At 40.5% G+C, this 26,005-nt stretch overlaps 1 protein-coding gene across 1 annotated transcript in view; it reads left to right on the forward strand.

The window, feature by feature from the left end:
- Window positions 1–371: 371 nt before the first annotated feature.
- LOC100492237 (potassium voltage-gated channel subfamily H member 8) overlaps window positions 372–26,005 on the forward strand; it is a 220,637-nt gene continuing 195,003 nt past the window's right edge. The window contains exon 1 of the mRNA XM_018097592.2: window positions 372–928. Within this exon, the coding sequence (XP_017953081.2) occupies window positions 853–928 (76 nt within the window). The 5' untranslated portion in view covers window positions 372–852. The remainder of the gene's footprint in view (window positions 929–26,005) is intronic.

Here is a 26,005-nt window from a genome sequence, read left to right on the forward strand (position 1 = left end):
TTACTAAAACAAAGCAGCACTAAAGCATCAAAGCAAGATATAGGATGCAGGTAGTTTTTGTTTATCTGTATTTTTCCTGAGCAATCCTAGCAGTGTGGGAATGGCTAAACCTTCCTTAGCCTTAATAAAAATCTTCCTGTAGTGCCATATCTGCCTGATGTATGATTGTATGATGAAATGTATGATTATATATATATACTGTGACTGCTTTGCTGATGGCTTTTTGGATACTTTACACCTACTTATCTTTTGCACATGGAACCCTCTCACATGTATATACATTTTGTCCTGCTTACACTGTAAGACAGCTATACAAATGAATGCATGTGCTTGTGTTTCTGTGTGTGTCTGTGTATTAACATTCAGGTGCGTCCAAGCAGCAGCAGCAGCAGCAGTTTGAATGCAGGAAGCCTGGAGCCCTACCCATCCTCACAGCTCGTATACAGCCCGTTACCTGGGAGCTGCCTCTCCTTGCTCAGCCCTCCTTCTCTCCTCCCTGGGAGACCACGTGATGTTCCAGCTGCCAGAGCCCAAGAAAAGAAGAGAATGAGCGCACACAGGGGAAAGGGAGATCGTTCATCCCCAGTCAGAATCAGCACCACAGGGCTGGACAGCTACAGGCGAGCGGTACGGGCTCTCTCGGTTAACCCTGTGCCTGCCGCGCACCCCCGGCTCCGCTCACTTGCACTCAACTTTTGCCTGCTGCTCCTCACATTTCCATTATCCCTTTGTAAGCAACTGCTGGCAATCTTTGCACAAAGGAGAGCCATGCCAGGCACGAATATTTCTATTCTGCGGGGATCTGGAGCTTTATAAAAGACGTGTCTGCATAAAGCAGTTCTGTAGCCCAAGATGCCGGTAATGAAAGGGCTGCTGGCCCCACAAAATACTTTCTTGGATACCATAGCTACAAGATTCGACGGTACCCGTAAGTAATGCTAAACTTACATTTTAGCGTGTGTACCCATTTTGTGCGTTCTAAAAAAATCATCTAATTCATTAATGTTATAACATTTGAGACCTTACCTACCTGGGCCAGTAAGAAAGGTTTTTGTATTGTCATTACCTCAGTAGAGAAGCAAGCCTATCATTGAGCATCAAGTGGGGGAAGAACAAAGACAAAGCTGCCCATTGATCACAGGGACATGAAGTTTGCATGCCTTGCTTTCTTAGGAGATGCCTTTCCCCTGCTTGCTGTGGTGACTTCATAGGTTACATCGCAGGGTTAGACTGGCCAATGTGCTGCTATTTAAGGGTATATTTATCAGAAGGCAAAGGGAAACATTAGTAAAATGCAATACTTTCTGGGCTATACATACTTGCCAGATATTCTTCAGATGCAGTTTTAATAATAAGTGCCAGAGAATGTACAGATCAATCAATAATGTGCCTATTGCATAAGAGACGCTTCTTTTCAGTGTTTTTACACATATACCTTTTTAGAGCTCAGACTTGCATCAGAGCACCCCTATCACCCAAAATCCTTGCACTCAGCATCCAGTGCTCATGCTGCTGTGGTGTATTTTTCACTTTTGACTCCCAAAGCATTGCTATTTACATGCAAACAAAAATGTGCAGCCTGTGACCCCCCCCCCCCAGCTGTTGTTGAATACAACTCAAATCAGTCTTCAGCTGTATGAATGGATGTTGGGAATTGTTATCAACTAGAAGGTCATAGACAGAACTTCTTTGATATGAATGCCAAAAACAGTGCAGTTAAACAATATAATATGTACTGCGTGTGTGCAAACATGCTGAGGTTATACCCTAATTAGCACATACAGGAATTCAGAGAGAAACAAACAAAGCTTTAGCATCTTCTCAGGTTTTGGGTTTGTAAATTGTAAAAAATAGACAAAGGAGCCTACAGTAGTTATTTTTGCAATTATTTAGTATCACAACATTCTGCTGTGCATTTAACATTAACACCAGTCTTGGGAGTGACTAACTTGGTCTTCTATGAAAAGCTGTTTAAGAGTTGAGCAGGGAAAGATGGAGAGTTTAACCAGTCAAACCATACATATGCTGTTTACAGTATACTGCACTAGGGGCAATAAATGGTGGCAAAGGTGCCACTATTCTAGACTTCTAGGGAATGTAGGAAGATTTCTAGGTATCAGGAAGAATATGCATCTCAAAGATTCCCCTTTGATCCTTATAATACTGAGGTGCTTTGGGGTTGCTCTCATTCCAGCAGAGATGACACACTGTCATCTCAGAAACGACTCTTCACAGGGTTTAAATACTCAGAGCTTTGGATTTCTTATTAAATATCTGCCATTGTCTGGTTTAACCATTCCTATCTTACACAACATATGTTTTAGTAGAGGCACCGTCACAGAAATATGGGTGACTGTACGACTTAAACAAGAATTGCTTATTACGTTTCCTTTCAGATTGAACAATGTAAATACTGCCTCTGCTGATATGTTTCATTTCCAGTCAATATGTTCCCCTTCTCATTGCAATTTAGTGTTTAATTTATGCAATTTGGAGTGAAGCGAAGCTTTAAGAATCAACATCTTTTACATCTCATTATTTTGCCAAGTCGTTTTACATTATGTACCCTAGAATTGGCGGCATGTGCCATGACATAATTGTATGAATGCTTTCCAACAATAGGGAAAATAGTTTAACCCCTGCTATAGAAGACCTAAGCATCCTTGTGGGTGTTAAAAATATCACACTGTTTGCATCACTTACTCCCAGATCTACATTATCGATGTGTATTGCATGCTGTTTAAGTGCATTTGGATGCTTACTCTGCTTGTGTAAACATTATATATGTTAGTAACATACAGTATGTAGAAGTTTAATTGGGACAATTATAAATGTAGATACAATTGTAGTTATATGGAACTAAATTTTTGTTGAAAACAAAAAACATGCAATCCAATTTTTTTATTATTGGCAACCAAGGAATATACAGATATACTTCTCATTATCACTTTGAACATGGTGGCTCCCTTGCTTATGTAAATCTCCTTGATAGATAAGGTAGTAACCTGGTTATTAGAATGCCTTGTTTATATAGAAACCATTGTTAAATTCAGCACCTTGGACAGAGCCGTAGAGAATATTTCTTGTCCCTGGGACTGGGGCCAACAAAGCCGGCAGATTTTATATTCAGCAAGCGAAGCAGCAACAAAAGTTCATGTGGAAATGCAACAAGTACAAGGAATGCTTTGTAGCCTGTCTCAGTCCACCTGCCTGCACGGCTCTGCAAAGGGCGGTGTAATGAGATATTAATAACCAAACCATGCTGCGGGATACAAAGTACATGGAAATCAGTTGAAAAACTTTCTCACTTTGTGTCTACAAAGTCTAAACAGATTGCAGAGAGCATATATATAATCAGACTGAGAAGGGCATCAGTAAATAACAAAACCAAAGAGAAAAGGCTATATCGTTAAGTACAAGAAACATTATATATTGATTTTACTCTTTGGGGAATTGGAAAGTGATCGGAAACATAAACCTTTTGTTATGCTGTGAAATCTAATGATGCATGCATATAATTGTTTGCAGACTCTAACACAATAATATAAGGGCATTAATCAAATTAGTCAAACTGCTGTAGTGCACTCAATGCATCCAGTGTGACTGATTTTGAATAGATTTGAAAAACCCTGTGAAAATCAAATTGCTAAGAATCTTACATACTTTTTCTTAGATACTTTTTTTAAGATGCTTTTTGCCCCTGTTTAATGCATGATAACCTACCCATAAGTGTCAATTGACACATATCTGTCTGTAAGATTGCTACAGACATAGGGGCCGTGATGGACATTTTTGGATACTCCATAATGGTATGGAAACAAAGATGATAGCCACACCAGCTTATCTCACCCTCCTCTGATTCTCTTGCTGATCTCTGACCCTTTCCAGAGATGCTGGTTCAAGCGGCATTTCAACCACAATCCAAACAGGACAGCACACCACATAACCTGGGTCTTCTTGGTTAAAACATGATTTTATTTATATCTTTAAAACCATCTAAACACAACAAGGTCCAATGCCTGATGCATTTTGGGCATGTACCCTTAATCATAGGCTTTATCTGGCTCTGCATTGGTGATCAAAGCGCTAGAAATATGGCAGCAATTAAAGCACCATGTGTAACATAATATAATATACTGTATACACTGGTGTATATAAGACTTACGTTGGGGGAAAATATATATATATATATATATATTTTTTTTTTTTTTTTTTTTTTTTAAATATCCTTAATATAAGATACAGGAAGACTGTTCTGCTGGTGCCCTATCACTGAAGGAGCCCCTTGGGGATACAAATGTAGATAAACCTACACATGACATATAATAATGTATATAAAATGCCATATTTTTTATTTATATATCAGGGGTGTCCAGTTTGTAGTCTTCCATTTTTTGTTTTAGTGAGAGTCCCAGAATCCCACTGGCAGCCAAATGCTGTTGGAGGGATCTGAGAGTTGTAGTATGAGGACCCATTGGAGAGCAGCATATTAAAACTGATTTCTGTAGTATACCACCTTGAATTTCTGTATTATACCACCCTTAAGATTAGGGTAAAACCCTTCCAGCACTTCCCCCTAATATCTAGCCCTAGCCTTATGAAATTAACAATTGCTTGCACCTGTAAAGGTAATTTATGCCTCCTAAACAGGATAACTTTGTATATGGGTCAAATCATCCTACAAGATTATTATTGCCATACTGCTTAGGATGTTCCTAATTTGCTTTCATATCCTTCAGAAATGTGTTTGCATTTAGCAGTGTTTGTACAATTTGCTCCTTCCATAATGGGCAAATCATCACATTAGAATAAATATGTTCATGTTTACCCACAGAGAGACTAAAGTGTAACTTTAGCAGTGTTACATGTTTTACAGTGCTTTACAAAATCATCCCAGGGTATTAAATGAGCTGAGCGCTGTGATTGCCAAACCTCTTCACTTAATTTTTCAGGATTCATTGAGGTCTGGCATGGTGCCAAGAGACTGGCGGATTGCTAATGTGGTGCCGTTATTTAAAAAGGGATCCCGTTCTCAGCCTGAAAACTATAGGCCTGTTAGTCTGACATCAGTAGTAGGAAAACTTTTGGAAGGGATAATAAGGGATAGGGTACTTGAATACATTGCAGTTCACAATACTATTAGTTTGTGCCAGCATGGTTTTATGCGTAACAGATCTTGCCAGACTAATTTAGTTGCCTTTTATGAGGAGGTGAGTAGGAACCTTGATGCTGGAATGGCAGTTGATGTCATCTACTTGGACTTTGCTAAAGCGTTTGATACAGTACCTCACAGAAGGTTAATGATCAAATTAAGGAATATTGGCCTAGAACATAATATTTGTAATTGGATAGAGAACTGGCTGAAGGATAGAGTACAAAGAGTGGTGGTAAATGGAACATTTTCTAATTGGACCAGTGTGGTTAGTGGAGTACCGCAGGGGTCAGTCCTTGGGCCTTTGCTGTTTAACTTGTTTATTAATGACCTGGAGGTGGGCATAGACAGTATTGTTTCTATTTTTGCTGATGACACTAAATTGTGCAAAACTATAAGTTCCATGCAGGATGCTGCCGCTTTGCAGAGCGATTTGACAAAATTAGATAACTGGGCAGCAAACTGGAAAATGAGGTTCAATGTTGATAAGTGCAAAGTTATGCACTTTGGTAGAAATAATATAAACGCAAACTATCTACTGAATGGTAGTGTGTTGGGGGTATCCTTAATGGAGAAGGATCTAGGGGTTTTTGTTGATAACAAGTTGTCTAATTCCAGGCAGTGTCATTCTGTGGCTACTAAAGCAAATAAAGTGCTGTCTTGTATAAAAAAGGGCATTGACTCAAGGGATGAGAACATAATTTTGCCCCTTTATAGGTCCCTGGTAAGGCCTCACCTTGAGTATGCGGTGCAGTTTTGGGCTCCAGTCCTTAAGAAGGATATTAATGAGCTGGAGAGAGTGCAGAGACGTGCAACTAAACTGGTTAAGGGGATGGAAGATTTAAACTATGAGGTTAGACTGTCGAGGTTGGGGTTGTTTTCTCTGGAAAAGAGGCGCTTGCGAGGGGACATGATTACTCTGTACAAGTACATTAGAGGGGATTATAGGCAGTTGGGGGATGTTCTTTTTTCCCATAAAAACAATCAACGCACCAGAGGTCACCCCTTTAGATTAGAGGAAAGGAGCTTCCATTTGAAGCAGCGTAGGTGGTTTTTCACGGTGAGGGCAGTGAGGTTATGGAATGCCCTTCCTAGTGATGTGGTAATGGCAGATTCTGTTAATGCCTTTAAGAGGGGCCTGGATGAGTTCTTGATCAATCAGAATATCCAAGGCTATTGTGATACTAATATCTACAGTTAGTACTAGTGGTTGTATTTATAGTTTATGTATGTGAGTGTATAGATTGGTAGGTGTGGGTTGTGTGTGCTGGGCTTACTTGGATGGGTTGAACTTGATGGACACAGGTCTTTTTTCAACCCTATGTAACTATGTAACTATGTAACTTATACTGAACTTTGTACGAGATTCAGTACAATTTTGTGTTATGGCTGAACCAAATCTGAGCATTTAATGTTTTCTTTTGTCCCAAAAACAGAATAAAAACCTATCTGAGCATTCAGCTCTTTAATACTTCTCCAAAAGTGTGTGCAGTTGCCTCACATTTGGCTTTCCATACACCCACCAAATCTCAAATGCCAAATCTCAAAGAAAGCTGATATGTTTCACAGCACACAAGGGGATCGAAACTTCCCTGCCAGTTATTCTAATTTTCTTAATTAAGAACAGTCTGCTGTATTACATGGTGCAACATAGGGCAGTGTAAAATACTGTATATACTAGAGTATAAGCCTAATTTTTCAGCACCCAAAATGTGCTGAAAAAAGTCACCCTTGGCTTATACTCGAGTCGGGTGCCATGGGTCCCTCTAGACTAAGCACCCTCTCTCCTTTGTGTGCATATTAGGCCACCCACAGCCAGACCCTCCAGTTCCCTGGCCTAGGCTCCCACTAGCAATACTTATTTCCCCTTACATCCCTCCGGGAATGGGTCTGCTGCCAGTTTGCCAATGTGCAATGAGCGTGGGGTAGTACTCATATTGTTTTTGTTGACCCTCTTCTCTGCTTACAGAGATAGTTTACTGTTTTTCTTTTAAATAAATATTGAAAAACATATACCCCACTGATACCTCAATTAATGTAATTTTATTGGTATTTATTTTGATTATTAAAACTTAGCAGTAGCTGCTGCATTTCCCACCCTAGACTTATACTCGAGTCAATAAGTTTTTCCAGTTTTGTTAGGTAAAATTAGGTACCTCGGCTTATATTTGGATCGGCTTATACTCGAGTATATACAGTAAATAAATAAATAGAAGCAATGTATAAATACAATAAGATAAAATCAACCACTAATCTTGATGCATCTCCTGGGACTTCAAGCTTTTTCAAGAGGAATTGGCTGTCCTCTGCAGCCAAAATATTCTGGTTATGGCGCATCCACACTGCAAAGGAATAACAATTGCAGCAGTTTTGTATATCGTTCTTGGCTCAGTTTTTAATTATTGTAAAATTGTTCTCAATAACTGTGTTTATTAACTCCAGTGTTAACTGACCTATAACATATATAGGTGCCAAACTCTTCATCTTTTGGTATATGTATCTGTGTTAAAAACATAATGTCCAGAATAGTTCCTTCATGTCCATATAAGTGATTAGCATTTACACAATGTCTAAATCTCCAGTAGGGATTATGTACTATATATACAGTTTATGAACAATTTTATTTCCTTCCCTTGTGGCTGGAGTATAGTGCAGATGCTTTAGGCTGTTATCCTTTGAACTTCTTCAACAATGTAGGTTTTTCGAAGTTCCACAGAAGGTTTCAGGAATATGCCAGTACCAATACCTAGGAACACAAGCTTATAAAATAAACATTCAATGTACTCATGGGTCAAGATTAAAAAATAAAAATCTGTTTTAGGGCTGTGATACGGGGAGATTAGTCACCACGCCAAAGTCGCGGAAGTTGCCTTGAGAGGAAACTTCCACGACTTTGGCAAATCGCGGCGTTGCGTATGCCATCCCACTGGTGATTTACATTCTAGCCAGTGGGATGGCATTTTGGGGAGATTAGTCGCCCATGACAAGGGAGATTTGTCACGTGGCGACTAATTCTTCGTCTGTCACAGCCCTTACTGAGCTACAAAAATCTGTCTGTTTCGGTTTTCAAACAGGAAGTGACTGTGTCATTTAAATTTAAACCTTATCCAATCAGCATCAGTATAATAAATTACAAGGTTAAATACACATAATAATTATATAAACATTGTGCTACAATATATATGTCTAAAAAGAGGGTTTGTTACTTACCGATAAAGCCTTTTCTCGGAGTCCCGTCACGGCAGCACAGGTACAAGTGGGTTAATGCAGTCTTCCCTTTAGGAGGCAGGATAGCAAACAAAAAAGGTCTGTCCCCCTGACTGCCCTCCCTCTTCCCTGCATTAGCCCCACCTCCAGCAGTTACGGCTAGCACAGCTGAATAAGGTAAAAAGAGGGTGGGACTCCCTGTGCTGCCGTGACGGGACTCCGAGAAAAGGCTTTATCGGTAAGTAACAAACCCTCTTTTCTCGGTCGTCCCTAGGCAGCACAGGTACAAGTGGGTTTGTCCCAAAGCAGTTAGAGTGGGTGGGATTAAGGAGAACAAGAATAGGAACAGATTAATTTGGAGGATAACGAGGTTGTGAAAGTGCTCTAACATGGCAACTGAAGGTAAGCGTTATGTTTCCACCGCGGCTTGAAGAACCTTGCGGCCAAAGGCTGCTTCGGCCGAAGAGAACACGTGGAACTTGTAGAACTTTGTGAAGGTGTGTATGGAGGACCACGTAGCGGCTTTACATAGCTGTTCAGCGGACGCTGCATTGGCCAGTGCCCATGACGTGCTGAGGGCTCTGGTAGTGTGAGCCGACATCTTGAACGGGACGGGTAGTCCCTTGTCCCGGTAGGCTGAGGTAATCAAGCTTTTGATCCAGCGGGCGATGGATGCCTTGGAAGCCTTAGCGCCCTTGTGTTGTGTACCGTAGAGAACGAACAGTGAATCCGACTTGCGGAAGTCCTTTGTCCTATGAATATAGAACTTTAGTGCCCTTACCACATCAAGGTTATGGAGCCGTCGTTCTTGTGGTAATGATGGCTTGGGGCAAAGCGAGGGGAGTACGATCTCCTGGTTAAGGTGAAAGGCTGAGGTGACCTTAGGTAGGAATGTGGGAGGGGTTCTGAGTACCACCTTGTCCTCGTGAAAAATACAGTATGGTGCTTTGTGGGATAAGGACCCCAACTCTGAAATTCGTCTGGCTGACGAGATTGCCACCAGGAAGGCTACCTTCCAGGTTAGGAGTTTTAAATCAATAGTAGCTAATGGTTCGAAGGGTGTGGTCTGTAGAGTCCGGAGCACTAGGTTTAAGTCCCATGGTGGGATAAGGTCCTTGTATGGAGGCTTGATGTGTGTCGCCGCCTGCAGAAATGTCCTGACATCTGGGTGCAGTGCGAGTTGGTCTTGAAACAGTAGTGATAGGGCGGACACTTGTACCTTAAGGGAGTTAACTCCTAAGCCTTTGTCCAATCCCTCTTGGAGGAAACTCAGTAGCGTAGGGAGATGGCATTTGGAAGTATTATGTTGTGTTTCGCCGCACCTTGAGAGGAAGGTGTTCCAAATTCGATGGTAGGATGTGGCAGTAGTTGGTTTACGGGCTTTTAGCAGTGTAGATGTTACCTTATCGGAGAAGCCTTTCTGTGACCAGATGGCGGTCTCAATAGCCATGCCGTGAGAGCCAGGTTTTCCAGCCCATGGTGGAGCAGTTCATTCTGGTGCAGGAGGTCTGGTCTCAAGGGGAGTCTCCAAGGCGGAGCTACTGCCAGAGCTTGAAGGTCGGAGAACCACGGCCTTCGTGGCCAAAACGGGGTGAGGACGATGGCTGTCGTCTGGAATTGGAGGAGCCTGCGAAGTACTGGGTGGATCATGGGGATGGGAGGAAAGATGTACACCAGTGTGAAGTCCCACGGTGTGGTCATTGCGTCAATTGCGAATGCCTTTGGGTCTCGGTACCTGGTACAATAGCGAGGAGTCTGGTGATTGAATTTGGAGGCCATCAGATCCACCTGTGGGGTTCCCCAGCGGCGTGTGAGTTGTTGGAAAACAGCCTTGTGGAGAGACCATTCTCCTGGGTCTACGAAGTTCCTGCTGAGGAAGTCCGCTTCCCAGTTGAGATGGCCCGGTATGTACACTGCCTTGAGGTGGGCGTGATTGTTTTCTGCCCATTGGAGTAGCTTTGATACTTCTTTCCAGGAGGCGTTGCTCTTTGTGCCTCCCTGGTGATTTATATAGGCCACTGTGGTGGCGTTGTCCGACTGTACTTTCACCGGGCGTCCATTCAGTAGGTGTGCCCAGTGGGTGATGGAAAGATATACTGCTCGAATTTCCAGCAGATTGATGTGGAGTTTTGTCTCTTGTGGGGACCATTGTCCTTGCACCGTTCTGTGGCCGTAGACGCCTCCTCTTCCCTTGGAAGAGACACCATGTGTTGGTTGGAGTCGAATCGTACCCCTAGGAAGACGATGGACTGCGTTGGAAGTAAGGTACTTTTTTTGGGTTGTATTTGCCACCCGTGTGCTTCTATGGTGTTTATGCATTGGTTGGTCCCGACCAGTGACTGAGGGTAGGACGGAGCTCTGAGCAGGAGGTCGTCCAGGTAGGGAAGGACGTGTAGTCCTTGTTGTCTCATGTAGGCCACTAGAGCTGCCATTACCTTCGTGAAAACTCGTGGAGCCGTGGCTAAACCGAAGGGAAGCGACTGGAACTGGAAATGTCTTCCCGCGAATGCAAATCTCAGGTATTTTTGGTGATCTTGGTGTATAGGGATGTGTAGATAAGCATCCCGAAGATCGATGGACGTGAAAAAATCTCCCTGCTGTACATTGGCTATGACGGAACGCAGGGACTCCATCTTGAATGATGGTACCAGTAGGAATTTGTTCAAGGCCTTCAGGTCTAGGACTGGCCTGAACGATCTGTCTTTTTTCGGAACTAGAAAGAGGTTTGAGTAAAAACCTTTTTTCTTTTCTGCCGAAGGGACCGGTACAATAGCTTTGGAGATTAGCATGTTGTCTATGGCTTGTTGGAGTGCAATTCTCTTTTGGGGCGTGGGAGGCGTATTTGATTGTAGGAATTTTTCGGGGGGATAGTGGTGGAAATGGATCCTGTAGCCCGCCGAAACGAGTTGATGGACCCATTTGTCTGTAGTAGTGGACAGCCATGCCTCCCTGAAGAGTAGGAGGCGGCCCCCTACTGCCTCCTGTATCCCGGGAGGGGCTTGGACTTCATGCATCCTGGGATTTTTCTGAAGGTCCCTTGAAGGGGCGTCTCTGTGTGTTCCAGGTCGGTTTCTTATTGGGCCGGTAGGTCTTTGTGGGCCCTGAATATGTGTTCTGTGGCCTGGAGTGCTGGGGGGAGCGGCCGGTGTAGCTGTTTGGGTTGAGAGCCGAACTGCCGTGTTTTCTTGTCTTGCGGGGGGAAATTACTTTTTCCGCCTGTGATTTTGTTGATAATTGAGTCAAGTTCTGTAGTGTGTCCATGGAGGAGTCACAAAGGAAGTGAACCGCATTGAGTATCTTTGACAGCTGACTGTGCATATCGAAAGATTCGTCTGTGGATGCAGCGAGGGCTTCTTCGAGCCATAATACTGCCGTGCGTGATACACAGGCTGAGGCTATCGTGGGTTTGAAAGCTGTATTAGTGGCAGAAAAAATATTCTTAAGTAGGCTTTCAGCCTTTCTGTCCATAGGGTCCCGAAAAGACGTTCCGTCTTCTAATGGGATGGTGGTGCGTTTGGCCAGTCTAGCTACCGGTGCGTCTACCTTAGGGATGTTGTCCCACAGGTCTTTGTGTGATTGGTCGAATGGGTAAAGAGTGTCAACTCGTTTGTCCTTAGCTAATCTGCGATCCGGGGTTTTCCATTCTTTTTTAATGAGCTCCTGAACTGTCTCATGTGCTGGGAAATGCTTTTGGTGTCGGTGAGATGAACCAAATAGTTTGTCTAGTGTCTTTTGCTCTTTTGCCTCCTCCTGGATGCCCAGAGTTTGGAACATGTCCGTGAGTAGTACATTAACTGCTTCAGACTGGGATCTATGGAATAACCCGGATGAGTGGGTGACTGGGTCTGTAGATTCCGAGTCACTGAGGTCTGGGTTCTCTTCCTCTGAGGTATAGGCCTCTGTTTGTGGTTGTATGGGATCTAGTGGTGCACTAGTCGATGGGCCAGGTGTGGAGACTTTGTCTGATGTAACACTCTGATGAGGAGGTTGTACTGTGGATAGCTTTTCAAGTGAGGAAGAGATGCCTAGTAAAGTGGATTGGAAGGGTTTAAACCAGTCCGGAATGTCAGATGAGCTTTCTGTATGTTGCAGAGAGAGCTTGCTACGTTTACTGTCTTGAGCATGCTCTTTGGGCTTGGAGCGTTTATTCTGCCTTTTGCCTGTACCCTGACTTTGTTCTGTGGGTCTTGGAGGGTCCCCTGTATCTGGTCTGGGGGAGTTAGCCACCTCAGACGCCATGTTAGGCTGTTTAGTAGAAAATAAAAATTCACAGAAATAAAGGAAGGTGCTGTGCCAGCCGTACCTTTATTGTGTGGGGGCTTGGAGTGCCTGCTGCGCTTCCTCTGCCTGGCCCGAGCAAAAACCCTCTCCGTGTGTGGAATGTGCGCTGAACTGCGCGCTGTGCTTTCCCTGCTCTGTGACTCAGCGGAAGTGCGTTGATGCGGCTTCCGGCTGGTGCGCACCGGCGCGAAGGAGAAAATGGCGCCGAATTTGAAAGTGGCGCCTAGTGTTGGGAGAGCGCGCCCAGGTATAATCAGCGGGTGCGGGAGGGATTTGCGGCTTGTTTAGACAGCGCTACAGCATGTCTCAGATGTGGGTCAGTTTGACCTCGGTTCAGGTAGCGCTGCAGCATACCCTGTGAACCGGGTCCCCACTGTTGGGGTAAACTGAGGCAGCGCTGTAGCATGCCTTTTTTGTCCCCTCTTTTGCCCCCTGTAGTGGTAGCGTAAGGGCATGCCATGCCATTGAGTGAGAATGTGGGGGGTGAGGGGAACTGGAGTCCTGGCAGCGTGAGAGCATGCCTTGGTGAAGAGTTGCACCCCCGGTCCTGGTGTAGTCCTGATATGGTCTTTTCACCTGTGAATAGTAATAAGTGAAAAGAAATAACATAAAATAAAATAAAAATAAAATAAAAATAAAGGAAAATGAAGGGAGCATAGCTCCCAAACGTCCTGCCTCCAGGAAGCAGGATAGCAAAAAACTGCTGGAGGTGGGGCTAATGCATGGAAGAGGGAGGGCAGTCAGGGGGACAGACCTTTTTTGTTTGCTATCCTGCCTCCTAAAGGGAAGACTGCATTAACCCACTTGTACCTGTGCTGCCTAGGGACGACCGAGAAAGTTAGATATGAAAGTGCATATATATTTTAATATCTGTAGCTTATGTGTGCACACACACATACACTGGTTTGTCCGTGAAGAAGAGCACCGTTAGTGCTCAAAATGTCGGATCTTTTTCAATAAATGCTTTATCTTTTTACAAAGTCCCTGTGTGTGCGGCTCTCTGCTTGTTAATTATTGTTTTTGCCAGCACCCAGGGTTTTTAGATGGTGCGTTCCTGTTTGTTCTTATATATATATATATATATATAATGTAATGGAGAGCCGGCACTCACGTTAAGATGGAGACAAAAGTGCCTGGGTGCAGTATAGAAAAACGAAATCTAGAGGAAAAGATGCCGCACTCACAGGTCTTAGTGTCAAAAAATAAAGCAAAGTTTATTAGGTCAGACTAACGTTTCGGCTGTGGCTACAGCCTTTCCCTACTTTGAGAAAGGCTGTAGCCACAGCCGAAATGTTAGTCTGACCTAATAAACTTTGCTTTATTTTTTGACACTAAGACCTGTGAGTGCGGCATCTTTTCCTCTATATATATATATATATATATGGAGGTATAAAAGGTACAGTAAAAGAAGTCCCTTTAGATTGTATGTCCTTGTGAGCAGGGCTCATAAGGCATAACTTGCTTTCACTATACAGGTATAGGACCTGTTATCCAGAATGCTCGGGACCAATGGTATTCCGGATAAGGGATTTTTCCGTAATTTTTAACTCCTGGAACAATGAAGTAGAAATTTTTCTCCAGTTTTGTTAATCAACTGGAATCTATTACAGTGTTTCAAAAGTCAAACCCAATATCTTTGAAACCACTAACATTTTTCGTTTAATTTTTTACATTTGACAGATCTGCAAACAAAAATTTGCTTCATTTAACCCCTTAAATAGTAGGCTAAATCAGGTTGACTCAAGGGAAGAATCATCAGATTACTGATTATATATACCCCCTTCCAAGAACATTCAGATTTCATATATAAATAGAGATTTGTGGTTTTTTTTATACAAACATACCTGATTCCACAGACTGAAAGTAACTATAATAATCTGACTAACCATTTCCCATTGTCCCTTAGGCTTGCAATGCCTCCCTCCCCCCGTTCCATTATAAAGTAATGGATTCTGGAACTTGAAGTTCCTCTGTGATAGTGGGGGGTGCAGAGATTCCCTAGAAAGCAGAGGCACTTCAATCATACAAGGTGAGGAAGGGGTTGCATGACTATGTCAAACTAAATGGGATTAGGGCAAAGTGCATTCAAATTAAGAATAAACTATTATGGGTTTTTTTCAGTCTATGGATTTAGGTATGTATAATAAATGTATTTTGGGAAATTTGCTTCCTTTAAACATAAGCCCCACTGAATGAGCTCATTTCAAAATGGAGAGTATATTTTCCTTTTAACTTGAATGATGAGGCTTTTGCTAAGCCTGACTAATATATGAACAATGCCCATTCAGATAGTGATCAGCCTTGTCAAGTCAGTGGCCACTGTATGCTTGTGTATTGGCATCCTTAAGCCTTTCCACCCCAGTTATACAAAAAAGCTTTTATATGAAATTATAGGCCCCAAATCTAATCCACTAAATGTGATCCACAGATCCACAATTACTCCTCCACTCCCACTCTGTAGTAACATTAATGAGCACAGCTAATACAAATTGCACTGGTGTCAATAAAGATTGAAAATGTCCCTGACATACAGTGGCTTAGCACATGCTGCCAAAGACTATGGGAGAGTGCCTTTAAGTGATATGACTGTGAAAAATTAAGCCTTTGCAACTGTAATTAGCAAGGGAGGACAGATGGAAAAATTAGACATGTTAATTAAATCCACCTAGTTTGCAGAGGATTATTCAATATCGTGAGTTTCGTTACAGCCAGAATTTCTCTTTGTTGCTATGAGAGCTGTGATAAAATGTGAGTGACTTTTGACCCAGAATATGTGTAAATGAACCCCAGCATACTCTGTATGTGTTTGTACCAAACAAGCAGTGGGTTCCTGGCTACACATGTAGATTAACTCAGCACAGTTTGATGTTTTGCTAATGTATTGCAAGCAGAGCAGGGAATGTATGAAGACTGAACAATATGAGGCATCTAACGTTTTAATGAATCAAAAAAGGATCGTTTTTATAGCAAAACCTTGGGTCTGGAGTGCTTGGCGTTCTTCATGTGATATTTTTGAACAATATGAGGCAGGATTTCTCTAATGTAATATAGCTGATTCCTAATGATGAAACCTACTGCTGCTGTATTTGCTGCCCTAATGATAAACTCGCAGCAATCCACACTCAAATACACAGAGGCCTAGAATGGTTAATACTAGAAAATGGTTGATTGTGGGGAGAATTTTTCTACTTACAAGCATCCTGTGTTTCAACAAAAATGTCTTATTTTACCCATATATCTATTTGGGATCATCTCAATTAATCATTTGAATTAGAAGATTGCATTTAACTAGACTTTTTTAACAAAAAGAATTGCAGTGTTCGTTGCTCCAGAGCTGGATTATTCTGTAACTCTTGTTTGTTATAAATATAAGTGCTGCCTAACTTGTTTGTGATATTTGAAAAAATAATAATGATGGTGATGATGATGAAGATGGCAATACTTGAAAGGGACTTTCTCTCCACCTGCTCTATAAAGCCTTTGTCCTATTTCCACTGCATTGATGACATCCTAGTGATACAGACTTGTTTTTGAACAGGACCTTGTACATTTCCACCTTTATTTCAATCAATTCAACATTACTATTAAACTGATACACCAGCACACTGATGTATGTTGTTGTATCAATAAATCCTGTTAATAACCACTAATGGCCCAAGTTTCTTCTTATAGAATGCAAGCGCAGGAGCTGAAGTACCCCCCATATCAGCAGTGATACAATACTGTGCCTTAAAGACCTCACCGTTGGACACCATATAAGAGAGACAGGACAATAACTGAGGGAAAAGATAAATCTCTATTTCCACTATATAACTACAAGAAAAACAGGAACACCAGTTGCACAATCGTCTCTCACTACATGAATATATTGGTACCTGTCCTCTTACACAGCTTCTGATGCACTGTGTTGGCCAGTGAAGGGAAGAGGACACAAATTGGCATGTAGGATACTGACACCCAAAAACTACTCTTCAAAATATTAATGCACATAAAAAGTTCCCTATATGTCACGTTGACCATTTTTAGCTTATAGGGCTGCTTTTGTAAGTAATTGTTACTTGAAGTTCCTAACCCTGACTGTTTTGTTAGCCTAACTCCAACCTGACAGTCCCTTCTCAGCCTGTCAGTTACAGCTTCTAATGCTAACAGACTCCTGCTGCACAAATATGGCAGCCCCCACATAGAGAAACATGGTGGATTAGAAAGTTAATGTGAAAGCATCAGGCAAATACTTTTAAGGCAAAATTATATCTAGCATGAAAATACAACATTATGATATGTATAAGAAATTATTTTAATTTTTGGTGATGGTATCTCTTTAAATAAATGTTCGAGTTACAATAAAGTATAATAAAATAATAATAACGATTATGAAGTATAGACAAATTAGAGAGCTCATTGGGACTGCAAGCTACTTGCTATGCCTAGTGATTAAGTGCTCACTACTTGTAGAATCCCAGTCTCTTGGGATGACATCTGACCCATGTCGCTCTCACCAGTGCATATAAAAGCAGAGGGTGCAGATGCTGACCAACACCATCAACTGACTAATGTCACCTCATATGGACATAACCTTAAACAAATATTATCATCTCAGTATTCAAACATTTCATTTATGTGTGACAAGCAATAATTATGCAATTGATTAAGTGGTTTTAGTGGCCTAAAATGAAATTTTGCTTTTTTTCCCCCTCAAAGCCCAAGTCAGTTTTCTTCTCCTGTATAGAGATGTGTGCTTTCTGGTAATTATGTGACATCCATCTTTATCCATACTGATGCTTATCATGTTTAATGCATTTTATTTTTACGTCCTTATTTTATGTTTTTCATCATGTTTATGCAGAGAGTCGTCAGGGCAATAGTAATTATAGAATTAGATAGCAGAGAGATAAGAAAGCATAATAAAGGAGGGAAAGTCCAACACTGTAAAACACATAATTTTATGCAAAACACCTCAATTATGATACATTAAGCTATGCATAATTTAAGCCTGTTTTAAGCTATAAAGCTTTATAAGGAAATGATTGTTCAAGACCATTTGTAGTGCATAAGCTAAGGAATGCAAAGTAATTGAGGAGATGTTGAAAATACCATCCTTGCTAAAAGAGAGTCCTTCTATGTAGTGGCCCTTACAGAGAAAGAATGGTGGAAGTTACTTCTAGGAGGTAGTAGTTGCTGTGGTTGGGAGATATAGGGGGAAAGCTTAGAGGGTAACATTCTGTTGAGTAAAGGAGAGATCTGGCTCACTGGCTTCTGTGCTTTGAGGTAGAGACAATGAGACAGTGGACATCCAGACTTTGTGAGTGCTCAATCACTAGACCAATGACCATCCAAGTATCAGGTAAAACTATCAGGTAAAACTTCATTTAATTAAACAATGAGACAGTGGGACATGCTGCAATTAAATGTAGGAAGGTTTCCAAATAAGAGTCATTGTTCAGAGAAAGAGCTTGGAGCAGTGAATAGTGAATAACAGCAACATAAGGTTCAGCAAGAAGTTTTTTGGGCTTCAGCTACTGAGGGGGCAGTAGTCTGTCGCACAATTCTGAGGCAACCCATACTAAAGTCAGAAGTAATTGTGCTGTAAATGCATGCCACTACTTTGGAGCTTGTGAGCTGGGTGTATTGGAGTATTGGGTGTATTGGAGGAGTATGATTTAAATAGTCAAACAATAGAGCTCAGCACAGCAAAGTGTCAAAGGCTACACAGGAGTCAACAATAGGTTACGAACTGGAGCTATAGCTGAATGGATGGCAATTACAAAGATCAGCTAAACCTTAATCAGTAGAAAATCTAAAGGATGGCATCACCACTAGTCATTACCAAACACAGCTCTACAACTGGTTCCAGCTGTTGCATGTTGAAGAACAGTTGGCACTATTCAGGCAAGCCATATTACAGAGAATGGAAGAAACAACTAAATAGAGACAGGGAAAGGAAATAATATGGGCACTGATTGATGAGTGGAAGGCTGTGAAGAGTCAACAAGAATAAGCAAGACATTCAATAGAAGAACAAAAAGTACAAGGCTTTGGATTGCAGAGTAAAGAGCAGAACTACCCATAATGGTAAGGACAGGAGCAGAGGCCTGAAATTACACTAAGAGCCTGTACTCTATAGACTGGCAATAAAGATACTTATGAGTACCAGGAATACACTTTACCCAATGAATGCACAAAAAATGGCTACATCTTGTTCACACATAAAACTATATATATATATATATACAAGAACAGAGAGGAGCACACCCTCTGAGTGAAAAACAACTGCCCTCGGTGCTGGTCAAACAGTTCAATAGACAAGCAGAGTACCGCACACAAAGGGACTTTATGAAAATAAAAAAGGTTTATTGGAAAAATCCGACGTTTCGAGCACCAAACTGTCCCTGAGGAAGAGCACAGTTTGGTGCTCGAAACGTCGGATTTTTCCAATAAACCTTTTTTATTTTCATAAAGTCCCTTTGTGTGCGGTACTCTGCTTGTCTATATATATATATAGATATTTGTTTTGTGGTTTTTTTTTTTTTAATAATTATTACTTTTTTTAGTTTAAAGTAAACGTGCTACTTTTTATGACAATGGGGCTCAATTATTAATATATGAGCTAAACTGCACCAGTGTAGTTACCTATATCAACCAATCATATAGTTGCTTTCATTTTGAAGTAGACTTATCAAAACATACAACTAATTGCTTCCAATTGCTAATCCAATTTAGCCCCAGTATCTCTTTAACATCTTTTAACAGCTGGAAACATACATGCTTGACATTCCTGTCACTTAAAAAACAATATAGTTACCCATCCATACCAAAGACTTGAGATTTAGGAATCACATTTTAAAATTGGAAACTGTGTTTTCTTAAAATGTGTTTTTATCTGCTAAATTATCTTATCTGATATTTATGAAAAGATTGCATTTTGTTTGAAGAATTAAACATCCTAAATTATATTCTCAGGTAGAACACTGCACAAAAGACAGAACAATTTTAGTTAATTTTCTGTTCTCTTCCAAGGCACAATAAAAGCAAGGGGAACTATTGATAGTTTTAAAATGTCATTTATCTTTGATTCAGCCATGCACAATACATTGCAGTTTTTGTTTTATAACTCTTCATAAATGTGCTTCCTCATTCACATTGTTTTGATTGATGTGTTTGTTTACAGTTTTTATGTCTTCCCAGTGTGTTCAGTTGCTCAGCTAAAAGTTCCATCTTAAACTGGGCATACAAGCTAAGAGCCACCTATTTGGCTACATGCCAGGTAACGGTGAAGTGACCTGCCCCCTGGGATAATATAAAATTCGCCAAAACGGTGTAAAAAGCTGTATAAAATAAATGGAGAAGTTCATCGTGTAAAAAAACGTGTAAAAATATTACGCAGTTTTTACTCCATTTTTTTTACACAACAAAGCCTGCCCATGTGTGCTGAATTCTGATAACTCTGATGTAATAGAATTAAAGTTAATGACACAAAAATAGAGTATAGAGTCATCCAGGAACAGGAATGAATACCGAGCTGCTGACAGCTTGGTTGCTCTGGAGAAATGTGGCGTACAGCAGCATGCTTCCGGAAGTGATGTCACGCGCATGGGCAAAATCACAGATGCAGCTAAAAAATTGCACCTGCTCATGTGCAATTGCATCAAATGACGTCACCAAATGCTTACTGCATATACTCACCCAAAATTTACCAGAGGACATCATGAGACAGAAAAATCTTGAGAATTCTGCTGGGGGACAGGAGAACTGGGGAGAGCCTTCAAAATCGGGTAATTCCCAAAGAAAAAGGGGGGTTGCCAGCGCTGTAAATACACCAGACTATTGGAATAACCTCTGTGGCCAAATTGAACAATATTGGCCATAGAGAGCCAATAGCGCTCCCCCCCTTTAGGTTAATGATCCCTTTCTGCCTTACTGAAGCATTTGTAATTGAAAAGAGAGTATATATATATATATATATTTTATTTTTATTTTTTTTACATAAATGATCCTTCTCTTAATTGGGATAATTTTAAATTTAGGGGCAAACCCAGGAAGTTTTAATAGTCTATAGTGGTCCGTTTTCCTAGTGGTATGTATGCTTGGTATGTATGTATCCTAGTGGTATGTATGCTATGACTGTGTGAGAATCCCCACAATACAGTGTAAGTGAGCAAGTCTATGTTTACCATCACTGTAAGGTAATGGACTGGCAATATAGGCCAACTGGTTTTTATTGTCAGATTCAACCAATTCTATATTTAATGTGAAACATTAATATTTAGTTGCTAGTTTGCCAGTCTCATGCATTCCCTGTGGTACTGAATTATAGGCTTCTGAGCTGCATTAAAACCATACAGAGATTTGTCATTTGTTAGATTTCCCTGGTGCTGCAGTAAAGTGGAAGCTTAATATATAAAGTACACACTAATTAGCTATCTACACAGACTTCATGTTCATGGCAGTAGCTGCACACTGTGAATTTTCCTCAATTCCCATAAGCTAGGACTAAAATACAGAACAAATTCTTAGCAATAAGTGTAATAAACACAATAGGCATCTTAATAATATATTCTTTAGGAAATGGCTTTAAAATATGTTTTGCAAGGACAGAGAGATAAGAAAAATGCCTCTTGGTCCTTCACATCTGCACTGTTCAGTTTTCCTGTACTGCTATAGTGCTCATTTAATATTTTAATTACAGGTATGGAACCTGTTATGCAGAATGCTCGGGAAGAAAAAAATTATGTAAATGTTAAATAAAGCTAACAGAATTATTTTGCCTCTAATAATGATAAATGATACATTTAGATCAAGCTACTGTTTTATTATTACAGAGAAAATGGAAATGTTTTTTGAAAATGGTAATTATTTCATTAAAATGCATTCTATGGTAGATGACCTTCCTGTAATTTGGAGCTTTCTGGATAATGGGTTATTATTATTATTAACATTTATTTATAAAGCGCCAACATATCCCGCAGCGCTGTACAATAAGTGGGTTTCATACATTGGACATACAGAGTAACATATAAAGCAATCAATAACTGATACAAAAGGTGAAGAGGGCCCTGCCAAAAAGAGCTTACAATCTACAGGGAGAAAGGGTTGAGACATAAGAGGGTTGATTCACTAAAGGTCGATAAGCATTATCGCATGCTTTTTTGCATTAAAATTGACGCAAAAAAAAATGCGCGATTATCGCATGCGTTAAGTCACATATCTCATATATAATTTACGCGCAACCGCATGCGTTAATTTGTTACCTAGAGATAAGTTCAGAGGTGTAGGGTGGGGCTTTGAATGTGAGAGTCATTAGTTTGAATTTTATCCTGGATGGTAGGGGAAGCCAGTGCAGGGATTGGCACAGTGGCATGGCAGAGGAGGAGCGGTTGGAGAGGTGTATGAGCCTGGCAGCAGTATTCATTATGGACTGGAGAGGGGACAGTCTTTGGAGGGGAAGGCCAATTAATAGCAAGTTACAGTAGTCCAGGCGAGATATTATAAGAGAGTGAATAAGAATTTTGGCAGCATCTTGGGTGATAAATGATCATATTTTGGAAATAATTCTTAGGTGAAAGTGACATGATTTGATAAGTGATTGGATATGAGGAGTGAAAGACAGGGCAGAATCAAGGATAACCCCAAGGCACCGGGCCTGGGAAGATGGGGTGATGGAGGAATTGTTAACCTTTATAGATACCTCGGGAACAATGTGGGAATTGGATGGGGGAAAGAGAACCAGTTCAGTCTAAGAGAGGTTTGATTTAAGGTAACGTTGGTACATCCAAGTGGAGATAGCGGACAGGCAGGAAGAGACACGAGTTAGATTCCATACCTGATAATGGATCCCATACCTGTATATATATTACTGTTTTCATAATGGAATTTCTATATGTCCTGCATAGTGATGAGCAAATTATTTGGTCAGGCAAGAATGCAACAAAATTTCACATTTCATCATCTGCAAATTTTTTCGCAAAAAGGCCACAAGCTTTTGCCACAGAAAATAAAAAAAGTTGTGATCAGTTAAAAGTTAAAAGTTGCTTGCTAAGTTGGACCCTAGCAACCAGCTGTTGAAACTCCAAACAGGACAGCTGCTGAACAAAATTTGAAAAACTACAAATAATAAAAAATGAAGAATTGCAAATTGTCTCAGAATATTACTCTCAAAGATTGACAAATGGCAAGTGCATAGGCATTTTAAGTAGTTTAATGCACAGAATGTCTTAATGTTCTTTATGCGTCAGTGCAGAGGATCTAGACTGATGCAGGTGCAACGCACTTAAAATAATAAAATGTGCCTTGTTAAATGTGGGGTCAACGTGCTTGATATAATAAAATATGCCTTATGTTTTCCATTTTGTTATTGTGCACATATATATATATATATATATATATATTTGTATATATATATTCATGTTTGAGGGGGGTTGCCATCAAAAACACAACATCTATTTATGCCCACTATATGAGGCTTTTGCTACTCCAGTTAATGCCGAATGCGGCATAAGAGCTCTCGTTCGAGGGATGGTAACAATAAATATTAAAGCTACATTAAAGTAACTATGCACCAAAGGTCTAGCAGGCCATTATGCACCACTATTCTGATCAGCTTAAACAGACCAGGCTTTGCTCAAATGCCATATAGCTAACTTAGCATTGGCATAGCTAACATCACTGTGCTGTGCAGTTCTTTCCATAAAATTATGTGCTAGAGGCAGAATAAAAAGGAGGTTTTATCTAGAGATAGAAATTGCACAGCAGCCCTATATTTTTCAAAAGCGAGATTTCAAAATGTCAAAAATCACCCCCATTGCAGCCTATGAAAATCATGTAAAAAAAAAAAAAATCTGATCGACACATGATTCTGGCCTGTAATGCCGCAGGAGTGTATAACCAGAAGCCAGGAAAAACTGCTGGGGAAATGTCCAAACATCTCCATGAGCCATTTTTCGCAATATGAGGATATATTAATATATTGAAATTACGTGCCACAACTCAATATAAACCTATACATGCTTTGTATATGGAAATCCCTATTCATAGAAATTGTCAAACAGGGCTGTTTATACCCATTATAAAAATGCAAGAATTATATATTTCTCATATGGTCAGAGGCTGAAAACACTGGTTCTGAAAGAATCTGTAATATATAGAAGTTTGCGTGAGAATCCAGTGAGGTGTAGTCAATAAGAGTGTTTAAAACAATGTCATGCTTCAGTGGGCCATAGACTTGCTCATTGTAGAAGCTTATACTGGGGCTGTCAGGGAGATAGGGAGGGATATATAAATAGATGGATGCACTCACTTGTAAGGGGGTTTGCCATGTTCAAGTGACCTGTTCCTAAACAAGCAGATTATTCCTTGATGAAGGAGCAAAGCATTATGGGAACTTTCTTTACAGAGCTCAGTGTTTTTTTTTCCTATGAGACTTCTGATCATCTGAACGGGAGAAATATTTAAGTGACTTAAGGGCACTATGAGAGAACTGGAGGTATGCCTGCAGCTTGAGATTAACTCTTTATTAGCCTTTCCTTTTCCTTTAAAACGAGAAGTTTTTTGTATATTTACTCTTCATACTAGATCACCAAGAGGAATGATTTTGATGTTTCTTGTTATTATCATTAAAAAAACTCCATATCAACATAATGATGTATATACAGTAACTACCTTTCCTCTGGGTTCATTTATATGTCTTTTTTCTGTGTGTATTTATACAGTACATTTCTTTATATCTATTTAAATGCAATTTCTTAATGCTCCTTCTCGTACATAGGTGCTGTTCCTTTAGATTTTCCAAAGATGTATAGTCTCCTCCCCTTTTCTCTTATTATCTTGTTTTCTATTGGTGTTAAGTCTTTTAAATACTGATATTGTTGTATGCACATTTAAGCCTATGATTAAGTGTCAGATGGACACGAAACGCGTCAGGCTTTTTTTTGAGATTAATATATAATAAATTTTTCTCATTTTAACTATTGGAATGGCTTGTTTTTGGATTACCAGGGTGTCATTCCCTTGTTATTTCCTGTTGTCAAATATGATGCCAACTCCATTTGTTAGAGGGAATTTAGAAGCAGCTGTTTGTACTTTTTTGGTGGCTGAGCAATAAAATGCTTTCTGCATACTATTAAGTAAATTAAGTCCCTGTTTATATAAGCATGGCCCATTGGACCTTATTGGCATATTGGACTTAGCATAGCCTAACACCAGGTATACAATATCTGGCCCACTAATCAACTTGAAAAAGATAGAAGTTTAAGGTATCATCAGGGCAAGATTCGGGAGGCTAGGGGTCCTTCAGGAGGGTGTGGAAGGCTGCACCCAAGCCCATTAGTCTCTAGTTATGCCACTGAATGCAAGTGAAGAGTGGCTGTGTCCATAATGGTGAAAACAGGCCAAGCCCTCTTGTGCTATTGCCTTCTTTTTGTGCTTTAGAACAAATAGTTATTCGGAAAATCATGTACAAATGCAGAGAACTGGAAACTAGTTTTCCTTCACATGTCATTGAGCCAACCACGTAAGCTTCCGGGTACAATTATTTAGCCACTATGGGCCTGCATTTTGTTCTTTATAGCCAATAGTTTATATTCCCAACTCTTTGGCATCTGTCTAAGCTGTGCAAGACATGTCAAAGCTGTAAAGTCTTTCTAATTAAATGTTACAATTGTGTACCTTGTGTGAGCATATGTTGGCTCCCATGTACTTATTCAGCAAGGGAAATCAGAGGTGCTAGTCAAGTAGCTGTTCATTTCAGACTAGCTTATTGGCTTCTATGAATCTGTTCATCTTTGATGGAAAGGAAAGAGATTAGTCCTTGTGCCCTCTAATTATAGCACTGTGGTTCCATTGTGGAACTTTGCATGTCATCTATGATTATACTTCTCTGTCTGTTGGGAAAGCATTGATGGGCGTAGGAGACAGCAATTTCTCTGACAAAAACACCAAACCATGCAGCAGAGAAATGTCCCTGTAAAAGGTTATGCCTTTAAAAAAATATCACAATAAAATAAAAGGACATTCTTTCCCTATAAAGCCACCACTTAATAAAGCCTGTGGTAATTTTATCCAATGGACTGTAATTGTTTTGGGGGCTGAAATTATGGGTGTTCTGCTAGATTAGTATGTGCCCAATATCTATAAGTGAACAGAGCACTAGAGGCAGGCATCTTATGAATCAGGAAGGCATGTTGGGAGAACTGGACAGGGAACACAGGAGATCCCCTGAACCATTTGTGGGGTGGGGTAAAAATGGGCATTAGTACTGTGCCCCATGCATCAAATGGGTCCCTGGGGGATGGCTAAAAGTAAATATGTAAAAATTGTGTGATATTTTCATTATATAAATCAGTACAACAACTTGAAAGGTTGGTACTGCCATGG

This window comes from Xenopus tropicalis, chromosome 9 (assembly GCF_000004195.4).
Source record: "Xenopus tropicalis strain Nigerian chromosome 9, UCB_Xtro_10.0, whole genome shotgun sequence".
In the NCBI taxonomy this organism is placed as follows: Eukaryota; Metazoa; Chordata; class Amphibia; order Anura; family Pipidae; genus Xenopus; species Xenopus tropicalis.